Source organism: Pteropus alecto, unplaced genomic scaffold (genome assembly GCF_000325575.1).
Source record: "Pteropus alecto unplaced genomic scaffold, ASM32557v1 scaffold57, whole genome shotgun sequence".
Classification (NCBI taxonomy): Eukaryota; Metazoa; Chordata; class Mammalia; order Chiroptera; family Pteropodidae; genus Pteropus; species Pteropus alecto.
In genome coordinates this window covers 10,225,547-10,245,763 of record NW_006442508.1, presented here as the reverse complement: position 1 = coordinate 10,245,763, position 20,217 = coordinate 10,225,547, and the positions used below count along the sequence as shown (strand labels likewise).

The 20,217-nt window shown below is 37.2% G+C and overlaps 1 protein-coding gene across 1 annotated transcript in view; it reads left to right on the top strand.

The window, feature by feature from the left end:
- Nucleotides 1-1,794: 1,794 nt before the first annotated feature.
- Nucleotides 1,795-20,217, top strand: part of LOC102887453 (phosducin-like protein 2) — a 75,736-nt gene continuing 57,313 nt past the window's right edge. The window contains exons 1-4 of the mRNA XM_015597491.1: nucleotides 1,795-1,830; nucleotides 4,328-4,688; nucleotides 10,844-10,902; nucleotides 17,550-17,597. Of these exons, the coding sequence (XP_015452977.1) occupies nucleotides 1,795-1,830; nucleotides 4,328-4,688; nucleotides 10,844-10,902; nucleotides 17,550-17,597 (504 nt within the window). The remainder of the gene's footprint in view (nucleotides 1,831-4,327; nucleotides 4,689-10,843; nucleotides 10,903-17,549; nucleotides 17,598-20,217) is intronic.

Sequence of the window (20,217 nt, the reverse complement as noted above, 5' to 3'; positions counted from 1 at the left end):
GACAGGGTGCATGTGATCTTAGAGAAGATAAAACAAGACAGAATTTTCAGCATTTTATGTCTATAAATCTTACAGCTGACACTGGCTTAATAAATGCTCACTGAATGAATGAATGACTGAGCGTCCTATAAACATTGAAGTATAACATTATTTCACAAGTAGTATCCACTTTCCCCTTTTTAGTTAATTATGTTATTCATAGTTAACAGTTATATCAAAGTGACAATAAAGTTCTCTATCTGGGTTTCATGAAGTATTTTCTGCCTTGAAAACATTAAAGCTAGTGACGATAGCATAGTCATTGAGGCAGACATGTCTTAGGTGAACACCTTCACAAGTGGGAGAGGAGGATTTTATAGTTACCAAGAACATCCAGGGATTAAACAGCAAAATTTGGATATTTCATGCCAAAACAGACAATCTTTTCTTGCGCTAAATTGCAGATTTCCACCATTCAATCCAACAGGTTATCATCATTGTATCTGGCCTAAAATTGGGATTTAATTTACATATCATAAAATTCATCTTTTTAAAGTATAGAATTTGCTGAGTTTTGGTATATGCACAAGATTGTGCAACCACCACCACTGTCTAATTCTAGGACATTTTTATCACCCCAAAAGGAATCCCTATACTTATTAGCAGTTACTCCTCTTTCTCCCCAGCCCCTGGAAACCACTAATCTATTTTCTTTTTCTGATGTATACATGAACTGATATAATGTGCAGCCATTTGTGTCTGGCTTCTTTCATTTAGCATAATATTTTCAAGGTTCCTCCATGTTGAAGCATATATCAGTACTTTACCCCTTTTCATGGCTCCGAGGTGGACTTCCGCAATGTCCTCTCACCTAGCCTCTGCTTCTACTAGGGTCCCCCAGAGCCTGCTCACCACTAAAGCCAGAGTAATATTTTTCGAGTGTAAATTAGGTTATCTTACTCCTCTAAAGGCTTCCAGTTTTACTTCAGATAAAAATGTGAACTCCTTGCCATGGCCTCAAGGACCCTTCAATGATCAGTACTCTGCCCTGTGTACTTCTCTGACCTCAGATCCCCACAGTCCACTCACTCACCCTGCGCCAGTTACACTGGCTTTCTACTGCTCCTTGAAGGGTTGAGCTTGTATGTACTTGATACTCCCTTTGCCTGGGGCTCTTTTTCACAGTTCTTCTCAGAACTGTTTTCTTCTCATCTCTCAGCCCTCCTACATCTTCTCAGAGAGGCAAGCCTAGATAACCCTGTCTCAAGTATCTTTTCCCCAACTACCAGTCACCTTCTATTATTTTATTACCCTGTTTTGATTTCTTTATAGCATTTACTACTATTTGAAGTTGTTTTGTTTACTTGTTATTGTCTGTCTCTCCTTGAAAAATCGGTCAACTCCACGAAGGCAGAGACTTTGACTTGGTCAATGCTATAAACCCTAGAAAGTTTATATTTGAAGGAATGCATGACTCTCTTGCCCAGAACTCCTGAACCTTCCAGATCTTGCCCCTATTCTCAATTCCTAAAACTGGATCTTGTTTTCCTATTACTGGAGCTTGCTATTGCCAACTACTGCTTGACTGGATTTCTGTCTATTGCTGACTCTTCCATGCTCCTGACATTCAACCCTCCTCCCCTTCCTAATGCTTTCTATGATGACTTTTCTGGACATTCCTATCACAACCTATCAGGTTTTGCTAATTCACAGGTCTATGACCTAATGGAGCCTTCATTCTTATAGGTCGTAAGCAGAAAGCAAAGTCCAGTTGCCATTGTGTGGTCAAGAATGTAAGAGACAATAGGAGTCAGCATGGTATCCAGAATCAAACTTTTGGCTTGGAACAGAGTAAGAGGGAATGCTTTAGATCCTGCACTACATTTGGTGGTGTATACTGATATACAAGCTCAATTTAAATGAATGTGAACTTCTAGGTACACATTGGAATGTTTGTAACTAAATCATTGAGCCTTCACTGCAGAGATCTGGGATCTAGCATCTCTGAAATATTTAGACAAAAAGGGACCTTCAGAATCAGCTTCCTTCTGTTTGGTCACTTGTGGAATTCCCAATCTTTGCTACACGTAAGTAAAGTGCCCAGCTGCCCTCACTCCCCTGTCCATTTTTTCTTATTATTCAAATCACATAGTAACATTACCATTAGTCTGCAAGTCTGTTCTTAAGCATTCCTTCAAAAATAGAAACTCATATACATAGAGTTAAGAAAGAGCCATAACTAGGGAGTAAATACTTGCCACACTTTAATCAACAAAATTTCCAGACTACATAAGGCATTCCTATAATGGGTAAGGAAAAAAGAACAACAATTAACAATCCAATGGGGAAAAATGGGCAAAAGATAAATTGACATCTCACTGAAGAGAAAACAATAATGGCCAATACATTTGTGAAAAGATACTCAGTCTCGTTAGCACTGGGAATTGCAAATTAAATCCACAATGAGATGCTGCGTCCACCAGATTAGCAAAGATTTTTTCGAAGATGTGCAGCAATGGAAACTTCATGCACTGCAGATGGAGTATACATGAGTACAACACATTGGAAAACAAACTAAAGCAGATTTGACCTAATATCTCTACTCCTAGTCAGGTCACCCTAGAAATCAGGATGCAACAGCTAAGGGGTGACAGCAGCAGAAATGCAGAAAGAGGAGTTACCTGAGGCTTGGAAATCCATAGGACAGCCAGAGACCTTCTAGACCTGTTAAAAACTCTTGCATATGTACACTAAGTGACATGTTTTGCTCACCTGCTGGGGGTATAAAATCATTGAGCCCACTATTTTCAGGCTGTTCTCACTGACATCTCACCCCAAGAAGACTGCAGAGAGTAAGGATTTTTCAGTGTACCTCCAGGAGACACGAGGAAGGCAATGTAGAACCAGAGCACCTCCACCTACCTATATCTTTTTTTCATTTACATCCTTTGCACTATTGTTTTACTGCTCTGAGAATAAATCAAAGTACAAGCGATCTTGAATCAAATTTATTCTCATCTATCCTTGAACCTGGACCAGATTCTGTAATCTGGCCTTGCTCATCTGTTTTGTGTATATAAAGAATTTAAAAATGGCACCTATTATTTTTTTTCACCTTTTCTGTCAGAGTTTTACTCCTGCTCTCTCTGTATTTCTGACAGAGCACTATCTCAATTTGCCTTGTCGCACAGCTATTTGAGTATGGGCTTTTGGTCCTTTACCCAATCGTAATTTCCTGTAGGAAAGGTCCTACTATTACTAAGTGTTGTATCCTTAAGGGCAGGCCTTGCCTATGGTGGGTTGCACAATGCATGCCTGATACATTAAAAACCCTGATTTAGGGGAGAAGCATCTTTGGAGAGTAGAATAGACAGTGGCTCTCTCACATGCTAATATCCTTGGCCAGACTGCATAAATCTCTCCAAGCAGCATCAAATAAGAATCATAATACTCTAACATCACAGAGATGCCATGAATATTAAATGAAATGGCATGGGAAAATGTCTGACTTAAAGATGCCCCTTAAGAAATGTTAAGGTACTTCCATTCTACCCTTTTCTCAGCGTTCCTTTCAAAAGGAGGTCCAATAAGATCAGTCTTCCCTTTTTCTGTAGAAGGAAATTAAAACCTTTTCAGCCAGTGTCCTAGACGAGGCTGTCCCTGGACTGTTCCACTAAGGAAGTAAAGTATGGAGGGGGTTAGTAGAAGTCAGGTCACTCTAGAAATCAGGATGCAACAGCTAAGGGGTGACAGCAGCAGAAATGCACAGAAAGAGGAGTTACCTGAGGCTTGGAAATCCATAGGACAGCCAGAGACCTTCTAGACCTGCTAGAAATTTATGTATGGTCAAGCCCCCAGCAGTCCTTTCTTCTTGACCTTCATTAATAGACAATTGCATTTGCCTAAATAGTCTTAAAACCTTGCAGGAATTCGGGGAACATCAACATCGCGGTTGAACTAGTACTGCTTTAAAAAGCACCGGGCATTGTGCTAGGAGCTGGGAATAAACGCGTGAACAGAACAGAGGTGCTTCCCCAGAAGTGGCTTCTGGAGCTCAGGGAGAGGAGTCACCGCACAGTCCGGTGGGGCAGAGAAGGCTTTCCCGGGAGAACGAGGAAGAGGGAGCGTCCCAGGCAGACTAAAGGAACGAGAGAGCATCACCGCATCCAAGTTAAAAACCTGATCCCAGCCTCTTCGGCTTCCACTGAAATCTTTCCAAAGAAGGGAATGGATGTTCATTGTTTTAATTCCCTTCTCCCCTATCCCAGAGCTCCTAGGGCGGAGACACCGAAAATACGTGGTAGCTTGAGTCAGAAACTCGGGCCAAGGGGCGCCGGTCCCATTGCAGGGTGAAGCGGGGGCGGGCAGCGGGTCCGAAGTGACGCGGGAGACCGTGGCGCGAGGCGGCGAGGTGACGAGCCAGGAGCACGCGCTGCCTCAGCCCACGTGTCCGCGAGATTTAAAAGTTCGCAGCGTGCCGGACTGTCAGTTCCGCGGCCGAGCCCAGCGAGCGCGCACCAGGGACGCAGAGACACCGCCAGGACTCTGCGTGGGACAGCGCAGGGTCCCGAGCCCCCAGCCGCCCGCAGGAGCAGAGATGCCGCCAGTAGCGAGCCGCCGCCCGGGGCTGTCCCCGGGACAAGCGGCTGCGGCGTTCCGGCTCCTGGCGCTGCTGCTGCTGCTCTCCTATTGCGCGCGCGCCTGTCGAGGTAAGCCTGCCCTGAGCCCTCTTCCCAACCTTTCTGGCTTCTGGAGACCGGGCTCTCCAGGTTCTCCCCCGTGATGACAGGCGCCGGCAGCCAGCGGTGCAGGTGCCAATGACCCGGCAGGAGCGCATTCCCCAGCCGGCTGAAATCCCCAGGCCCGGCGCGCTGTCTCCCAGCAGGCAGGCGACAGCCTGGGGTTGATGGAAACTTGTAGGGCTCCCTCAGACTAGGGATGTTTAGCCCCCGTGGCCCATGGGTAACGAGAGTTAAATTAGTGAAAATTAAAACGCTTTCCCTTTACAATTACTGTTGGGATTGATGGTAGATGCCAAACTAGAGTGAGTTTCTACTTCAGCTGATGCGAGATAAAGTTGGGGAGCTACTTCACCTGCTGATGCGAGATAAAGTTGGGGAGTGCTCAGCTTCTCTGGCGAGTGAATTTCTGTTCTGTTCAGACAATCCTGAGCAGTGAAACAGGCCCTATTCAAGCTGTTTAGAAGGGCTCTGTGCCTTACAGGTTTTCAGGCAGCAGATCAGGAAAAGGAGTAGAGACTTTATCATACAGAGTTAGAGAAGCAAGTATGCCAGCCTGGCTTGCAGTCGGTGCTTCAGCTAAAGTCAGGGAAGGCAGCTGTGATTTGATAACAATAGGGACTTCATGAGCTTGGATTAAGGAAAAGAGAGGGAATAGCAAAAGCAAGGTCAAGGAGTGAGGTCTGAAGCTTGGGAGACAAGGTAGAACAGAGCAGACCTCATTTTACCAGGGGAATCACTTACCAGTTTCCTCAAGGATATGTTTCCAGGTACCTTGAGGGGACCATCCTTCATCTTCCATCTTTGAGCCAGGGCCTCTCCAGGGCCAGACACTGTCTGTTAAGACCATGAATTTTTTTTTAGCTTCCCAGCAGGTTCCTAGCTTCCCTTTTCTCTCCTGTCAGTGAGGTAAAGGTGGGCAAACTGTTTCAGCGTTGTTCAGAATGTTGGATACTTGCAACCACAAATGCTGAGAACTTTCAGAGCATGTAGCTCAGCCCTCGATTAGAGGTGGGGAAACTGAAGCTGTGTTTCTTTTCCTAATATGTTTATTTTTATTGCTTTTCTTTCATTGTTATGGTTTTCTCCTTTCCTTGAGGCATTGGAGTGGGTTGGGGGAGGCTAGCCAGCATTGGTAGAACCTGATTTATGCAAAGTAATCTTTTTTCAATTTGTTATTGGTAAAATTAGGATGGCAATCTTTATCTAGTTGATCGAGGAAGCAGATAATCATAGTTTCAAAAGTTGTTTTTTTCCTCTGTAAAGCAAATGTTACATGCTATGCTTGCAGTGATTTTTTTCATCAGTCGGAAATAACTGCTTTTTTGGGAGGTGGGGGAATTTTCAGACTTACTGATTGAGCAGAAACGAAGGAAAGCAGCAGCTGGTTTCTAAAAAACACAAGTCTTGGGTTTTATTTGCAAAACAGCATATTTGCTGTCTGACTAATCATCTCATAAATTTCCCTAATATTTCTCAAGCTAAGGGATGAAACACATCTGTCACTACACAGAAACCTCCTAGACTGTTTTCTTTCCTCTCCAGACTTTTTATTGATATTAAACAACAAATTTTATCTCTCTAAAAATGTGATGGGGAGTGTTGAGGGTGAATATACAGTGTGATCTGCCCTAGTGCTGAATCTCTAAGGATGTCACCGAAGGGGAAGCATGACATACATAAGCAAAACTGGGAGATAATCTACCAAGATTAATCGTTATGAATGATGCATATATCTAAAAACAATGAAAATGTCACAAAGCCAGAGGAAAATAAAACAGTGTTGATAAGTGTAGCATCCTTGGCAAAAATCAGTTAGCAGAGCATACAATAGCAATGAGAAGATCAAGAACCAGCTACAGATTCTGTAGATGGAAATAGTTTTATTATTCAGAGAACAATATTAAAGAAGGAAATTTCCTAATAAGAGGGTCATATTTTGGATGTCTGCAACAAATGGTCACTTGATTTGACCTGTGACAGTAAGTGATCAAATGCTCAAGATTAAATTAAGAAATGTCTTTTTCTACTCAGGTCTTTACTCCTTACACAATTCTTAAAATTCATTCCTACCACCAGCTCCAGGCAACCACTAATCTTTTTATCACTATAGATTTGCCTTTTCTGGACATTTCATATAAATGGAATCATAACAATATTTTGCATCTTTTGTATCTGGTTCATTTGATTTAGCATAATATGTCTGAAGTTCATCTATATTGTAGCAAATATCAGAACAGATGGTCCCCAACTTAACCATAGCTCAACTTACGATTTTTCAACTTCACAAATGTGAAAGTGATGCTCATTCAACTAAAACCATACTTCAAATTTTGAATTTTGATCTTTTCTCAGGCCAGTGAGATGCAGTAAAATACTCTCTCATGACGCTGGGCAGTGGCAGTGAGCCGCAGCCCCCAGTCAGCCACACGATCACGAGAATAAACAACTAATACTCTACAGTATGCTGTAGCCAGTGTTTTTGGATATTGTCTTTTGTGGTTTTGCATCCCATCATGTCTACGGAACACCCATTTGTGTCTCCTGCTTCTGGTAAGAAGAAAAGGAAGTCAATTACTTTCGAGATGAAACTCAAGATAGTTGCCTAATTGTAGGCTAATGTAAGTGTTCCAAGCATGTTTAAGGTAGGCTAGGCTAAGCTGTGATGTTCAGTAGTTTAGGTATATTAAATCCATTTTTGACTTAACGATATTTTCAACTTAATGGTATTTTCAACTTATGATGGGTTTATCAGAATGTAAACCCATTGTAAGTCAAGGAGCATCTATAGTTCATTCTTTTTTATGACTGATAGCATTTCGCAGTGGATGTACAACCTTTTGTTGATAATGGAAATTTGTATTGTTTCTACTTTGGGGCTATTGCAAATAATGCTTCTATGCACATTCATGTACAAGTTTTCATGAAGGGATATGAGTAATTCATTTTTCAAAGTAATGTCCTTGTTATGTTATTAAGGTTAATTTAGTATGTCTCATACTAAGTCAAATGCTGAAATATCTAGTTCGAGTCAGAGGGTAAGGATGTACAGTGAAAAATGAAAAATATTATCCGAGAATAAGCTATATTGGATCATGTATACCATGGTGGTCCCATAAGATTATAATGGAGATGAAAAATTTGCATCATCTAGTGACATCGTAGCCATCATAACATCATAGCACAATGCCCACGTTTGTGGTGACGCTGGTGTAAACAAATTTACGTGCTGCCAATCATATAAAAGTATAGCACATACAATTATGTACAGTACATAATGCTTGATAATAATAAAAAATGACTATGTTACTGGTTTATGCATTTAGTATACTATACTTTTTATCATTATTTTAGATTGTATCCTTTCTACTATAAAAAAAGTTTGGAGTACAACTGTACACTTTGTTACCCTGGCAGCAGCCTCATACATCTCATGTTTCCTGTGTCTCTTGATTGCATCATTTTCTCTTGTGCTTGCTTTAATCTTGCATTGTTTTGTCCATCATGACCCCTAAATGTACAAAACCCACTGTGAATCTCACCAGTAAGAGGCCACATCTAGTTGATTAACCTGGAAACAAAATTAATAGTGATTAAGGGCTATGATGGTGGAAATCAGTGATGGTTATTGCTTGCCAGTCAAGCATGTTCTATTCTACCATAGCTGTAATCTTGAGGAACAAAAACAAAGTGACAGAAGATGCTAAAGGATCTGCTTCATTGAATGCAGTGAGACTAACAAGATGCAAGAAAGGCCTATAACAGACAAAGAGAAACATCTAATGACATAGATTGAAAGCCAGACACAACACCTGAAGATCATGGCCAAAGCAAAAAGTTTGATTGCCAATGTTGAATTAATAGCTGGATCCGGCTACAATGTTGAATTTACTGCTAGTTCTGGGTGGTTTAAACAATTCAAGACTTGCTATTCATTACATAATGTGAAAGTGAGTGGTGAGTGTGTGAGAGCTCATGTGAAGGTAGCTGAAGAATTTTTAGAAACTCTAGATAAGTTGATCATGGAGGAAAATTATTGCCAGAGCAAATATTCAATATGGATGAAGCCTCCTTATTCTGGAGATGGCTGAAAGGACTTCATCCATAAGGAGGCCCAGTCAATGCCATGTTTTAAGACTTTAAAGGACAGGATAATTGTCTTGTTTGGGGCCAATGTTGCAGGCCACAGATTGAAACTCTTCATGATCTGGAATAGGGAGTACTACAGGACCTTCAAGTGTATCAGTAAATACATAATGCCAGTGTACTACAGGAACAATAAGAAGTCATGGATGACCCAGCTCTTCTTCCAAGATGTCCTCTTGAATTGCTATGCCAGCGAATTGGAGAAATACTATTTGGAGAATAACATAGCTTTTAAGATTTTGTTTATTGTTGACAGTGTTCTTGGATATCTTTTATCAGTGATCTTTATCCTAATATCAAAGTGATATTTCTTCCTTCAAACACCACCTCTTTGATTCAACAACCAATGGATCAAGGAGTTATAACATTTTATTAGGCCTGCTACCTGAGAAGATCTTTATCCAAGCTACTGCTGCAACTGAGGAAGACACTGAGAAAACACTGATAGAATTCTGGAAAGATGACAACATCTCTGATTGCATCAGGAACCTTGTGTGGGTTTGGGGTGATAACACTAAAGAGTATATGAATGGCATCTGGAAAAAGACACTCATGAATTCAAAGGATTTGCCAATGATGAGGAAGTTGAAAAATCAACAAGGCTGTGGTTGAGATGGCAAACAATTTTAACCTGGGTGTAGATAAGGATAAAATTGAGGAGCTCTTAGAGCTGGTGGCTGAGGAATTGACTAATGAGAAATTGTTGGGACTCGAACAGGAACACATAGCTAAAGAAGAGGCAAGAGAAAAAGAAACTGCAGGAGAAGAAAAAGAATAGGAACCCCCAAGAAAATTTGGAGTTAAGGGTTTAGCAGAAGCAAGTGTAGACCTCAATAAGCTCCTCAAAAAGTTGGAAAACATAGACTCCAAAACTGAAAGGTTTTCATTAATAGAGAATGTTCATGATGCATTTTTTGCTTACAAGTAAATCTATGGTGAAACAAACAAACAAACAACCAAACAAACCAAGCAAACCATCATAGGCATTAAGAGTGACATATCCTCAAGAAGAACCTTAAGCGGGTTTTTCAGGAGGTATTCCAGAAGCAGGTATTGTTATTATAGGAGATAACAGCTCAGTGCATGTTATTGCCCCTGACAACCTTCCAGTGGGACAAGATGTGGACATGGAAGACAGTGATAGTGATGATCCTGACCTTCTGCAGACCTAGGCTAATGTGTGTGTGTCTCAGTTTTTAACAAAAATATTTTAAATAGTAAAAAATTACAATGAAATTTTAAAAATAGAAGAAAAGCTTATAGAATAAGCTTATAGAGTAAGGTTATAAAGAAAATATTTTTGTACAGCCGAAAAATGTGTTTGTGTTTTAAACTAAGTGTTATTACAAAAGAGTCAAAAAGTTTAAAGCCTAGTTAGAAAGCCTGTAAAGTAAAAAAAGTTACAGTGAACTAAAGTTAGTTTATTATTGAATAAAGAAAAATATTTTAAAATAAAGTTAGGGTAGCCTAAATGTACAGTGTTTACAAAGTCTATAACAGTGTACAGTGATGTCTTAAGCCTTCATTTTCATTCACCACTCACTCACTGATTCACCTAGAGCAACTTCCAGTCCTGCAAGTTCCATTTATGGCAAGTGCCCTATACAAGTGTATCATTTAAAAAAATCTTTCATATCATATTTTTACTGTACCTTTTCTGTTTAGATACACAAATGTCTACGATTGTGTTACACTTGACTACAGTATTTAGTACAGTGACATGCTGTACAGGTTTGTAGCCTAGGAGCAATAGGCTATACCACATAGCCTAGTTGTGTAGTAGGCTGTACCACTGAGTTTTGTGTACGTGTGCTCTAGGATTTTTGCACAATGATGAAATCACCTAACAACACATTTCTCACAGTGAAGGGCTTAATAGACGTATCCTCATTGTTAAGTGACTAATGACTGTATATATAAATATTTACTTTTAGAAGAAACACTATACAATTAACATGTGAGTATAACTTTTTTTTTAGGTGCTCCAATATTACTTCAAGGATTACAGCCTGAACAAGAACTACAGTTGTGGAATGAGGTAAAGAATTATCCTCATATGAATTAATGGAAACTTTACCCTTCTTTGAAATTATCATGGTGAAATGAAATAGTATAATTAAGCTTTTGTACAACTATGATTTTACTAGAATCCTGATATCATATAATTCAGAATTGTAATTTTTTAATAAATGAAAGAAGGAAAGATGAAAGGAAAAAATACAGTAAATGGTAAAGTAAGATGGCAAAAATAAGTCCTCATAATAGAGTAATTACAATAAATGTGAATGTGCTAAAATATACCACTTAAAAGACAGAGATACTCAGACTGAATTTTTAAAAAAGATTTCAAATATATTGTCTATAACAGTCACACTTAAAACAGAAAACAAAAAAAGTCTAAGCATAAAAGGATAGAAAATGATGTACCAAGCAGATATGAATGGCAAGAAAATTGAAGTAGTAGTCTTCACATTTCATAAAATAGAATTCAAACATGGATGGACCTTGAGATAATCATGCTAAGCAAAATAAGCCAGACAGAAAAAGTTGAAAAACAGGTGATATCACTTGTATGTGGGATATAAACCTAAAAGCTACAAACAAACAGGACAAACAAACAGAGACTCATGGACATGGACAATAAACTAGTGGTTACCAGAGGATAGGGGGAGGCGGGAGGTAGATGTGGTAAAAGGGGTCAAATATGTGGTGACAGAAAGAAATCTAACTATGGGCAGTGAACACAATGCAATATATACATGCCTTACTGTTGAATCGTACACCTGAAACTTACTGGACTTTGTTAACCAATATCACCATAATAAAAAAAATAATAAAATTCAAATGAACAAACTATCATAACAAAGAGGGATCTTATATGCTAATAAAACAAAAACAAGCAAAAAGATACAACCACCATTAATACATGTTAACAAAACAAACTTAAAACTTAACAGTTGACAGAAGTTCAGGGAAAAATAGGTAAATGAACAGTTGTAGTTGGAAACTTTAATACATCTCTCTCTGAACTGATAGTTAAACAGATAATACATTAGTAGATATGTCAAGGACCTAACCATACAATTAATAAACTTGAGCTATTAAAAATATTTTTTAAAGCTTACATTTAATAGTATACACATTCTTTTTGAGTATAATTGGAACACTGAAAAAAAAATGACCATGGGTTAGAACAAAAAGAAAGTTTCTGTAAGTTAGAAAGGATCCATTGAAAGTGTTTTTCAATCATAATGCAATAAAATTAGAAATTAATAATGAAAATATAACTTGAATATCTCATCTATTTGTAAAATAAATAGCATTTCGGTAAATAACCTTGGGCTAAAAATAAAATTACAAAATCCTTAGAACTGAGTGACATAAAAACATTATAAGTCAAAAATTGTAGACTAGAGCTAAAATAGTAGCTAAAGAGAAATTTTAGCTTCATGTATATTTATCAGGATGGGAGAAAATTGAAAAACAAGCTAAGCTTTCAACTAAAAAAATATGAGAAAAAAGAACAACAGGGAAAATCAAAGAAACCAGAAAGAAGTAAATAATAAAAATAGGGGCAGAAATAAATTTTATAAAGAGAAAGAAGAACAAATCAATAATTTAACAAAAACAAATGTTTGTTTTTTCAAATGTTAATAGGCACTGATTTTGAATTTCAGAGGGAAGATAAAGATAAACGAGATATAGATTGAAAAAAGGGGTAGACCACCAAGAAAAACAGAGATTTTAAAATGTTTTTAAAAGTATTATGGACAATCGACTGGCAATGGTTGCACAACTCTATAAATATCAGTAAAAACCATTGAATTGTACACTTTAAATGGTTGAATCGTGTGGTATGTGAATTATATCTCGATAAAACTGTAACCAAAAACAAATTCTATGGACAGGTATATGGTTATAATATTGAAAAGTTAGATGCAATGAATAAATTCCTAGAAAAATATCTGATGCCCAAAAGATGCATAACACAATAAGCACTGAAGAAAATTTCTTTCCTTTTTTTTCCCTGCAAGGCCTCCAGTACTATGTTACACAGTAAATGTATCTGAAGCTTCTCCACAAAATATAAATTTGCTCTAGAATTTTGTTATATAATCTTTACCCAGTTAAGGACGTTCTCTTCTTTTTTCCTGTCTTCCTAAGAGTTTTGTTAATCCTAAATCAAATTTGAACTTAAACGCTTTATCTGCATCAATATTGAGATGAAAAATATGCCTTTTCTCCTTTAATCTATAATCATGATGGATTACATTAACAAATTTCTTGCTCTTACAGTATTAGAGCTTAGATGAGATTTGAGAAGATTTTGGGATATAATACCAATATACAAGAATCAGTAACATTTCTTTTCATTAGGAAAAAGTAACAAAAAAATAAAATTAAAAACATATTTTTCACAATGGCAACAAAAACTATAAATATTTAGGAATTGACCTAACCAAAAACACAATAACTTTATAGAGAAAAAAATTAAATTTTAATAAAGGAAATAGAATATGATATGACTATATGGAGAGACATTCTTTGCTCTTTGATGGAACAATTTATTTAATGTAATAAAAATGTAAATTATCCCCATATTAATCAATGTAAATTCCATAAAAATTAATGTAATCCCAGTCATAATTTTATTTAGTTTTTTGGTCAGAAACTTCACAAATATAAACTAAAATTGATATGGAAAAATATAGATCTACAAATAGCTGAGGAAATATTAAATATAAAGAGCGTAGAGTAAGAACTTTACCTACCAGGTATCAAGAAGTACTATAAAACTGTGATAATGAAAAACGTAATGGCTCAAGAACAAATGAATCAGTAGAACAGAGACTAGAGCTTGGAGAGTTTAGCAGACACTGTCAGTGCCCTGTCATATCCCTTTGGCATTCACCATTCCAGAGCACTCCAAATTTATTGTTTCGAACTGCATACCCTGTGACTCTACCTGCTTAGCCTGTGTTCAGGGCAAATTAGAAATGCCTGGGAGTAAATGCCCCCATTGATAGCAGTCCTCAGTTGGTGACCTAAGGGAGTTAGTATATAAATACCTTTGCTGCCTCTGCCCTCGGGAAAACTTTGAGTTCTACATTGGCTCCTAGAGTCCTCCAGACAAACTGACCCCAGTTACACTGTGGTAACCTTCTTGATAACATTCCCTTTATTGGATTCCTTTTCTTCCCTGTTTTACTTCTGTAACTCTTTTGCTAGTGCTTTTTGGGCCATCTCCCAAAGAAATCTACTTATATCCAAATCCTTATTACAAGGTCTGTTTCTGGGAAGACCCAATAAGATAGACATACTCATACACACAAACTTATTTTACAATAAAAGTAATACTAAAATTCAGTGGGGAAAGGACAGATTGTTTAGCTAACGAGATTTGGGAAACTGGCTTGCTGTATGGAGAAAAATAAAACTTAACATCCTATACAAAGGTGGGCTCCAGATGGATTAAAGATAAGTATAAAAGGTGCAATTATAGAATTAATAGAAAATATTTTCTATCAGGAAAATATCTTTAGTAGGAGCAGGGAAAGACTTCTTAAATAAAACTTCAAATATAAATCATAAGACCAAAAACATGATGAATTGAATTACATTAAAAGTAAATATTTGTATCAAGAAAAAACTGCATGGAGAAAGGTACACAACAGCCTTTGAAATAAGGTATTAACAATGTCTAAAACTGATAAGGGATTAATTTTTAGAACACCTAAGAAACGCTATCAAATCAATTGGATAAAGATAGGAATCCAAAGTAAAAATAGTCAAAGGATAGAACAATTTAAAAGATGAAACCTAAAAGTCCAACAAGCAACCAGCATCTAAAGAGATGCTCGAACTAAGTAATAATGAAATAAAAATTAAGCAAAGTGTCACTTTCCACCCATTAGACTGGCAAAAAATTGAAATCTAAATAATGGTGAGTGTTAGCAAGGGTATGGGGTGTATGAACCCTCATGCTTTGCTGGTGAGTGTCAACAGTGGAGCCATCTGAAAAGCAATCTAGATATCCCCATGGTCTAGCATTCCCTCTCCTGGTTTTATAGCCCGAAGATATTGTCCTACAGATGCATAAGTAGAGGACAGATCTAGGAGGTAATGAAAGGAATCGCAGGAAACACAGATGTACATGACTGGGGAGTGGGTAGGCAACATGTGGTGGGTGCACATTATAGAGTGCACTAGAGCAGTTAGCAACAACAGAGTAGATGCACCCAGTAATATGGATAGATCTCAAAGTATAGTGTCAATTGAAAAAGGTAGGAAAATACTATACATGCACACCAAATAACAGAACAGAGTTTACAAGAACCTAAGCAAATGGGATCCACATCAAACACATTAGAAGAGTTGCCTGTGGGATGATGGACTAGGAGTAGTAAATGAAAATATAGAAAGAATAAATAAAGTGAGTCCAGTAATGATAGTGAGCTATGAACTGAGGACAATACCCTTTCTACCTAAGCCACCTCCGACAAAATATATAAGGAAGATGACAAAATAGATGGTAAGTGCCAAGTCCTGACCAGTCTTTGATAGCGTGGAATTTCATAAAGCCTATTATAAGGGGCTTTGCCTTGATATATCAAGATACATACTAGAAATATATAAACAAGATGAATAATTTAGATAACAGATATTAATATATAATACAGAAACATTTAGCTTGAAATCATGTATATTTCTGTGGGAAATCTTTGATGAAAAAATATTTTAGATGATAATGCTAGAAGAAAATCAGAGATGCAAAAGCACTATAATTTCTTTTAGAGAAAAAATATTTAAAGAAGTTAAGATGTTAAGAACACTAGAAACACATATAGAGAATCAATGGACTGGAAAGATGAACAAGCATCATCTATAAAAAACAGAAATGCCATTTACATCTTAATACATTTTCAAACAGATTCATCAATGGACTCTACAGAGATCTCAAAAGCAATTAGTGGCACAAAACCATTAATGGCCAGAAGCTGAGTAAAATGAACAAATGCTTACCCAAATGGAAAGTGGGTGAGCAATGTTGCTGTGCCTTTTAAAAGGAAAGAGAACAAAAACTGAAAAGCTTTGTAATTATCTACTAATTTGACTAATTAGTGTTTTTCTTATTCTGATGCATTTATTCAAACAATGTTGATGCACCGATTAGTTAACCCTGAGTTTCAAAGATTTTCTATTCTTAGACATGGCTACCTCACACAGATGGGCAGCTTGGCTATGGGTAGACAGTTTTCTCCTTGAGCAAGTAATATTTTCAGATACCTAAGCACCACAAAAATTTGGGGAGGATCCACTTCTTCCTATGCTGCTAAATCACACTAAATAACGTTTGGAGGTGATATATTATGTATTGGTCACAATTCAAAGCTTAAAAGTGCATCTTTTGGCTTTCCCCTTGCAATTATCTTCTCTTTTATTTTTTTCCAGATGTTCATTTAATTTAATTAAATAAGATTTATTGAACACTTATTCTGGGCAAGTTAGATATGGCGTAGCCCCTGCCCTCAAGAAGTTTTTCACTGTGTGTGTCTGTCTTTGTATTCATGATTCTGGGTTCATATAACATAGAAGAGGGAGCAGGTGTGTGAGCACAGGGACAAGTGGAATAAAACAATTCCCCAGATATTTGTGATAGAAAAGATGACAAGTTCTATGAAGATAAAAAGGAGAGAGACATAAGCTGTGCCTTTCCATAATATTGAACACCTTCGTTATTCTTTAAATTAAAAAATCATATATTTTAGGAAATGGTCAACTTGGAAGCAATAAGGAGCTTGAGAACTTATGAATGAAGAATATGATAATTCCTCTTGTTTGGTAGGAGAATGGAAATTAAATTAAACTGATCAACAAAGAAGTCTGGGACTAGAAGGGGGGCCCTGAGATGTTATGCCATAAACAGGACTCGATCTAAATGATCCCAGACAGACAAGAATCAGTGCCATTTCTTTCCCAGTCCCATTTTAAAAGGCCACCAAAGACATAACGCCATAAACAACTTCAGACATCCAGCATAATGCTTAACTTCTCAGCACAGTTTTTAAAATGATTTACAGAAATTTTTTAAATTACAGTTTAAAGTCTTTCAAGTTTTCTCTTTGGGATAAAGGCTGAGAACAGCTGGTTGCCAGCTGTAGTTCATTAAACCTTCAGTGTAAAATAGAACTCTTCTAATGCTGGCTCCTTGGTTGCACACTAGTAGACTGCCCATGTTTTGTAGGAGTTTTTATTATATGCTATTTATCTTGCAATTTTAATTTAGCACTTATGATATTATCATTTAATTTAGATAATGTGGTTAGATTTATATGTAATAAAGAACCCCATGATAACAGGATGCGCCTTAATTTCTAGGCTTTTTTTGTCACCACTCACATTTATCAGGCTGAAGAATACCCAAAGTTTTTTCCCTCAATGTTTAAAGCATCTTTATACTCTCTAATAATCTCTATCAACTGGTCTCTTTGACTGGGGGTGAATTTGGGGGAAATACCAATTCTAGGGCTTTCTTAGAAAGTTTAAGAGGCTCTTCTCCCCCAAATCTAGGGTCCTAAATTGTCCCGGAACTTTGATTAATGTTACATAGGTAACCTGACTTTGTAAAATCTGCTTTCTATTTTCTGCTATTCTCTGTCTAACTGGCATTTTTGTTTTCTATAGATAGATGCTACTTGTTCATCTTTCCTGTCCATTGGTTCTCAGCCTCAGGTAATTCCAGTTGGAGGTGTTTTGTAATGATAATAATTTATGGACTTATTAAAACATGTCAACATATTAGAAATTATTACGTCATCTGCAGGTAAAAATCAGTGCTATGAGCTCATGTTGTAAAGTGCTAGGACTCTCTTCTCTAAGTAAAATAGATTTGCAGATAACATATACATATTTTGGAAATGTAAATGCTAATTTCAAAATAAAATTGTGTTAGATTAAAAATAATGTATCTATTGCTGTATTCAGGGGCTAATATCCTATCCCCTAATTGAGTTTGAAATTCATGGAAGGAGAAACTTAAGGAATCAAACTTACAGAGATCAAAGTATCATTATAACTGAAAAGTCGATTTGTGATTGTAGACTTAGATCTGATGCCAAGTGTGTTTTCTAAAACTACCCTCAAAATTAAACTGAGATAGATGGTGACTCGGCGTCTCCTGTCAGAATCCGGTTTTCTGCCACAGGACAGAAACCAGACAAGAACAGAGTTGGCCTCCCTAAGGGAAAAGGGCTAAAAGGAGCATCTCTCGGGTAACCCTCAGGTAACTCTCACTCCTCTTCCCATAGGAAAGAGTTAAGAAGGGGTCGGGGAAAGAGGAGTATTAGTCTAGCTCCTGTGCATGGAAACACGAGGTGTGGGAAATAAGTGTGTCCTTATTATACCATCTTTACTGGATACTGCTGCTTCTGTCTGTCTGCGGCTCTATCTCTGAGTGCTGGTATAACAGAGTTAGCATAGTGTCTTGACTTTTATTGTCTGGAGTTTCTTAATCAGTATCACTTGTCTTCTGGATGAGGAAGAGGGCTTGGCAGAGGTCCTCCAGACTCCTTCCAGAATGCCACTCTGGCTGGTGTGTAGACAGCCTTATGTAGTGCTACAGTTCTCCTGCCTGAACCCATTCCTTGGTTTTCACAGGATTACTTACAGGAAGTTAGAGGCACTAGATGGCAAAACAAGACTAGGATTGTAACAGGTGACCTGTTTATGAACAATATTTCAAATTACTTGAGAAGCATTGATGGATATATAACATGTGATGGGTATTAATCAGCATACAAGCATTTACTCTGTATATAAAATTCAGGAACACCCTCAGAATCACTTTTATTTCTGCAATACTAAACAGATACATTTTAAAGTATTCATCTAAGAACCATCAAGATAAACTAACCTTTTATTGGATTTGGATGCTGTGCACATTTTGAAAAGCTGATAAATTCACTATGGAATCTTTTACATTAACTGGTACCATTTTTAAAAATAATTTTCAAATTAACTATTATTTTATAATTTATATGATTATCCGAACAGAGCTTCAAAACATTTTTACCAAATAGAAAATAAAGGATCTTTAAGGTCCACATATAAAACAATAAAATATCAAAATTTTAGTAGAGAAAAATCCTTAAAGAATAGTTGTAGATCATTAAATAATGGCTTCATGTAAAGAGTTGCTGGAGAAAATGCAATTCGTTTTGAAACTTTTTTCAGTCAAACTTCAATTTTATTGCCAAGCCTCATCCAGCTTAGAATCTGTTTTCTAAGGAAACACTCACATATCTGAATTTATTCCTCAGATACATCTTTGACAAATGATGTCACTAGATATTCTTGTTATTGTTTTATATTTTACAGCATTTCTGGATGGGCCATTAAAAGAAGTTTCAGGAACTTATTTTCAGATTTTTATGGAATGACCTGTGTCTCCATCCTAAAAGTGAGAAAGAATGTGTCAGTGTTCACACTCTACTTTTTCTTTCATCCAGCTCCCAACCATATGCTTTACAGTCAATACCAATACAATACAGGAATACCTAAAGTTCAGAAGACCTAGTTCCTGGGCCACTCTACCAACTACTAGCCATGTGTGGTATTGTGCAAGTGACAATGTCTTAGAACCTCACTTCCTTTGTATGTGAGAATAACAATTTCTGTCCTGGGTACCTCATAGCTGTGTTTTAAGGAAAGAATGTGAATTATGTATGTGAAAGTATTTTGTAATTTATTGACACATTATATAAATATGAGCCATTTAATACTATTAATAATTATCCCAACATTCTGCATGACAGTCAAACAAAAGGAAGAGAACAAAGCAGACCTCTGATGCTAGGAAAGATGCTCAGAAAAGCTGTTTGATGATTCCAACTGTATCCCTAACTACAACCGACCATATTAAACATACACTGTTGTTCAAAGGTAGAGAATATTGGTGGTCCCTAACAATCCTTTCGGCATGTCTTCTACATTAAGTGTAATTACAGCTGTAAATCAAGCTTTACAGGTTACACATTTTTTAATGGTACCATTAATAACTAATTGCTATGTACTTGGCACTGTGCTAACAGCTTTACCTACATTTAATCCTTCCAAGAACCCTCTAGAGTGATGTTGTCATCCCCAATTTATGGCTGAAGAAACTGAAGTTTAGAGAGGTTAGGTAACCCGCCCAAGGTTAATAACACAGCTATTAAAGAGTAGAAATGAAATTTGCTCTGCTATAGAATTGCAGAACGTTTAACCTCATAGCCCGTGTTTTTAACCACTAATAATATCACCCCGCCATGGTTCCAGATCCTCATTATTTCCAATGCACATTTATTAAATAATC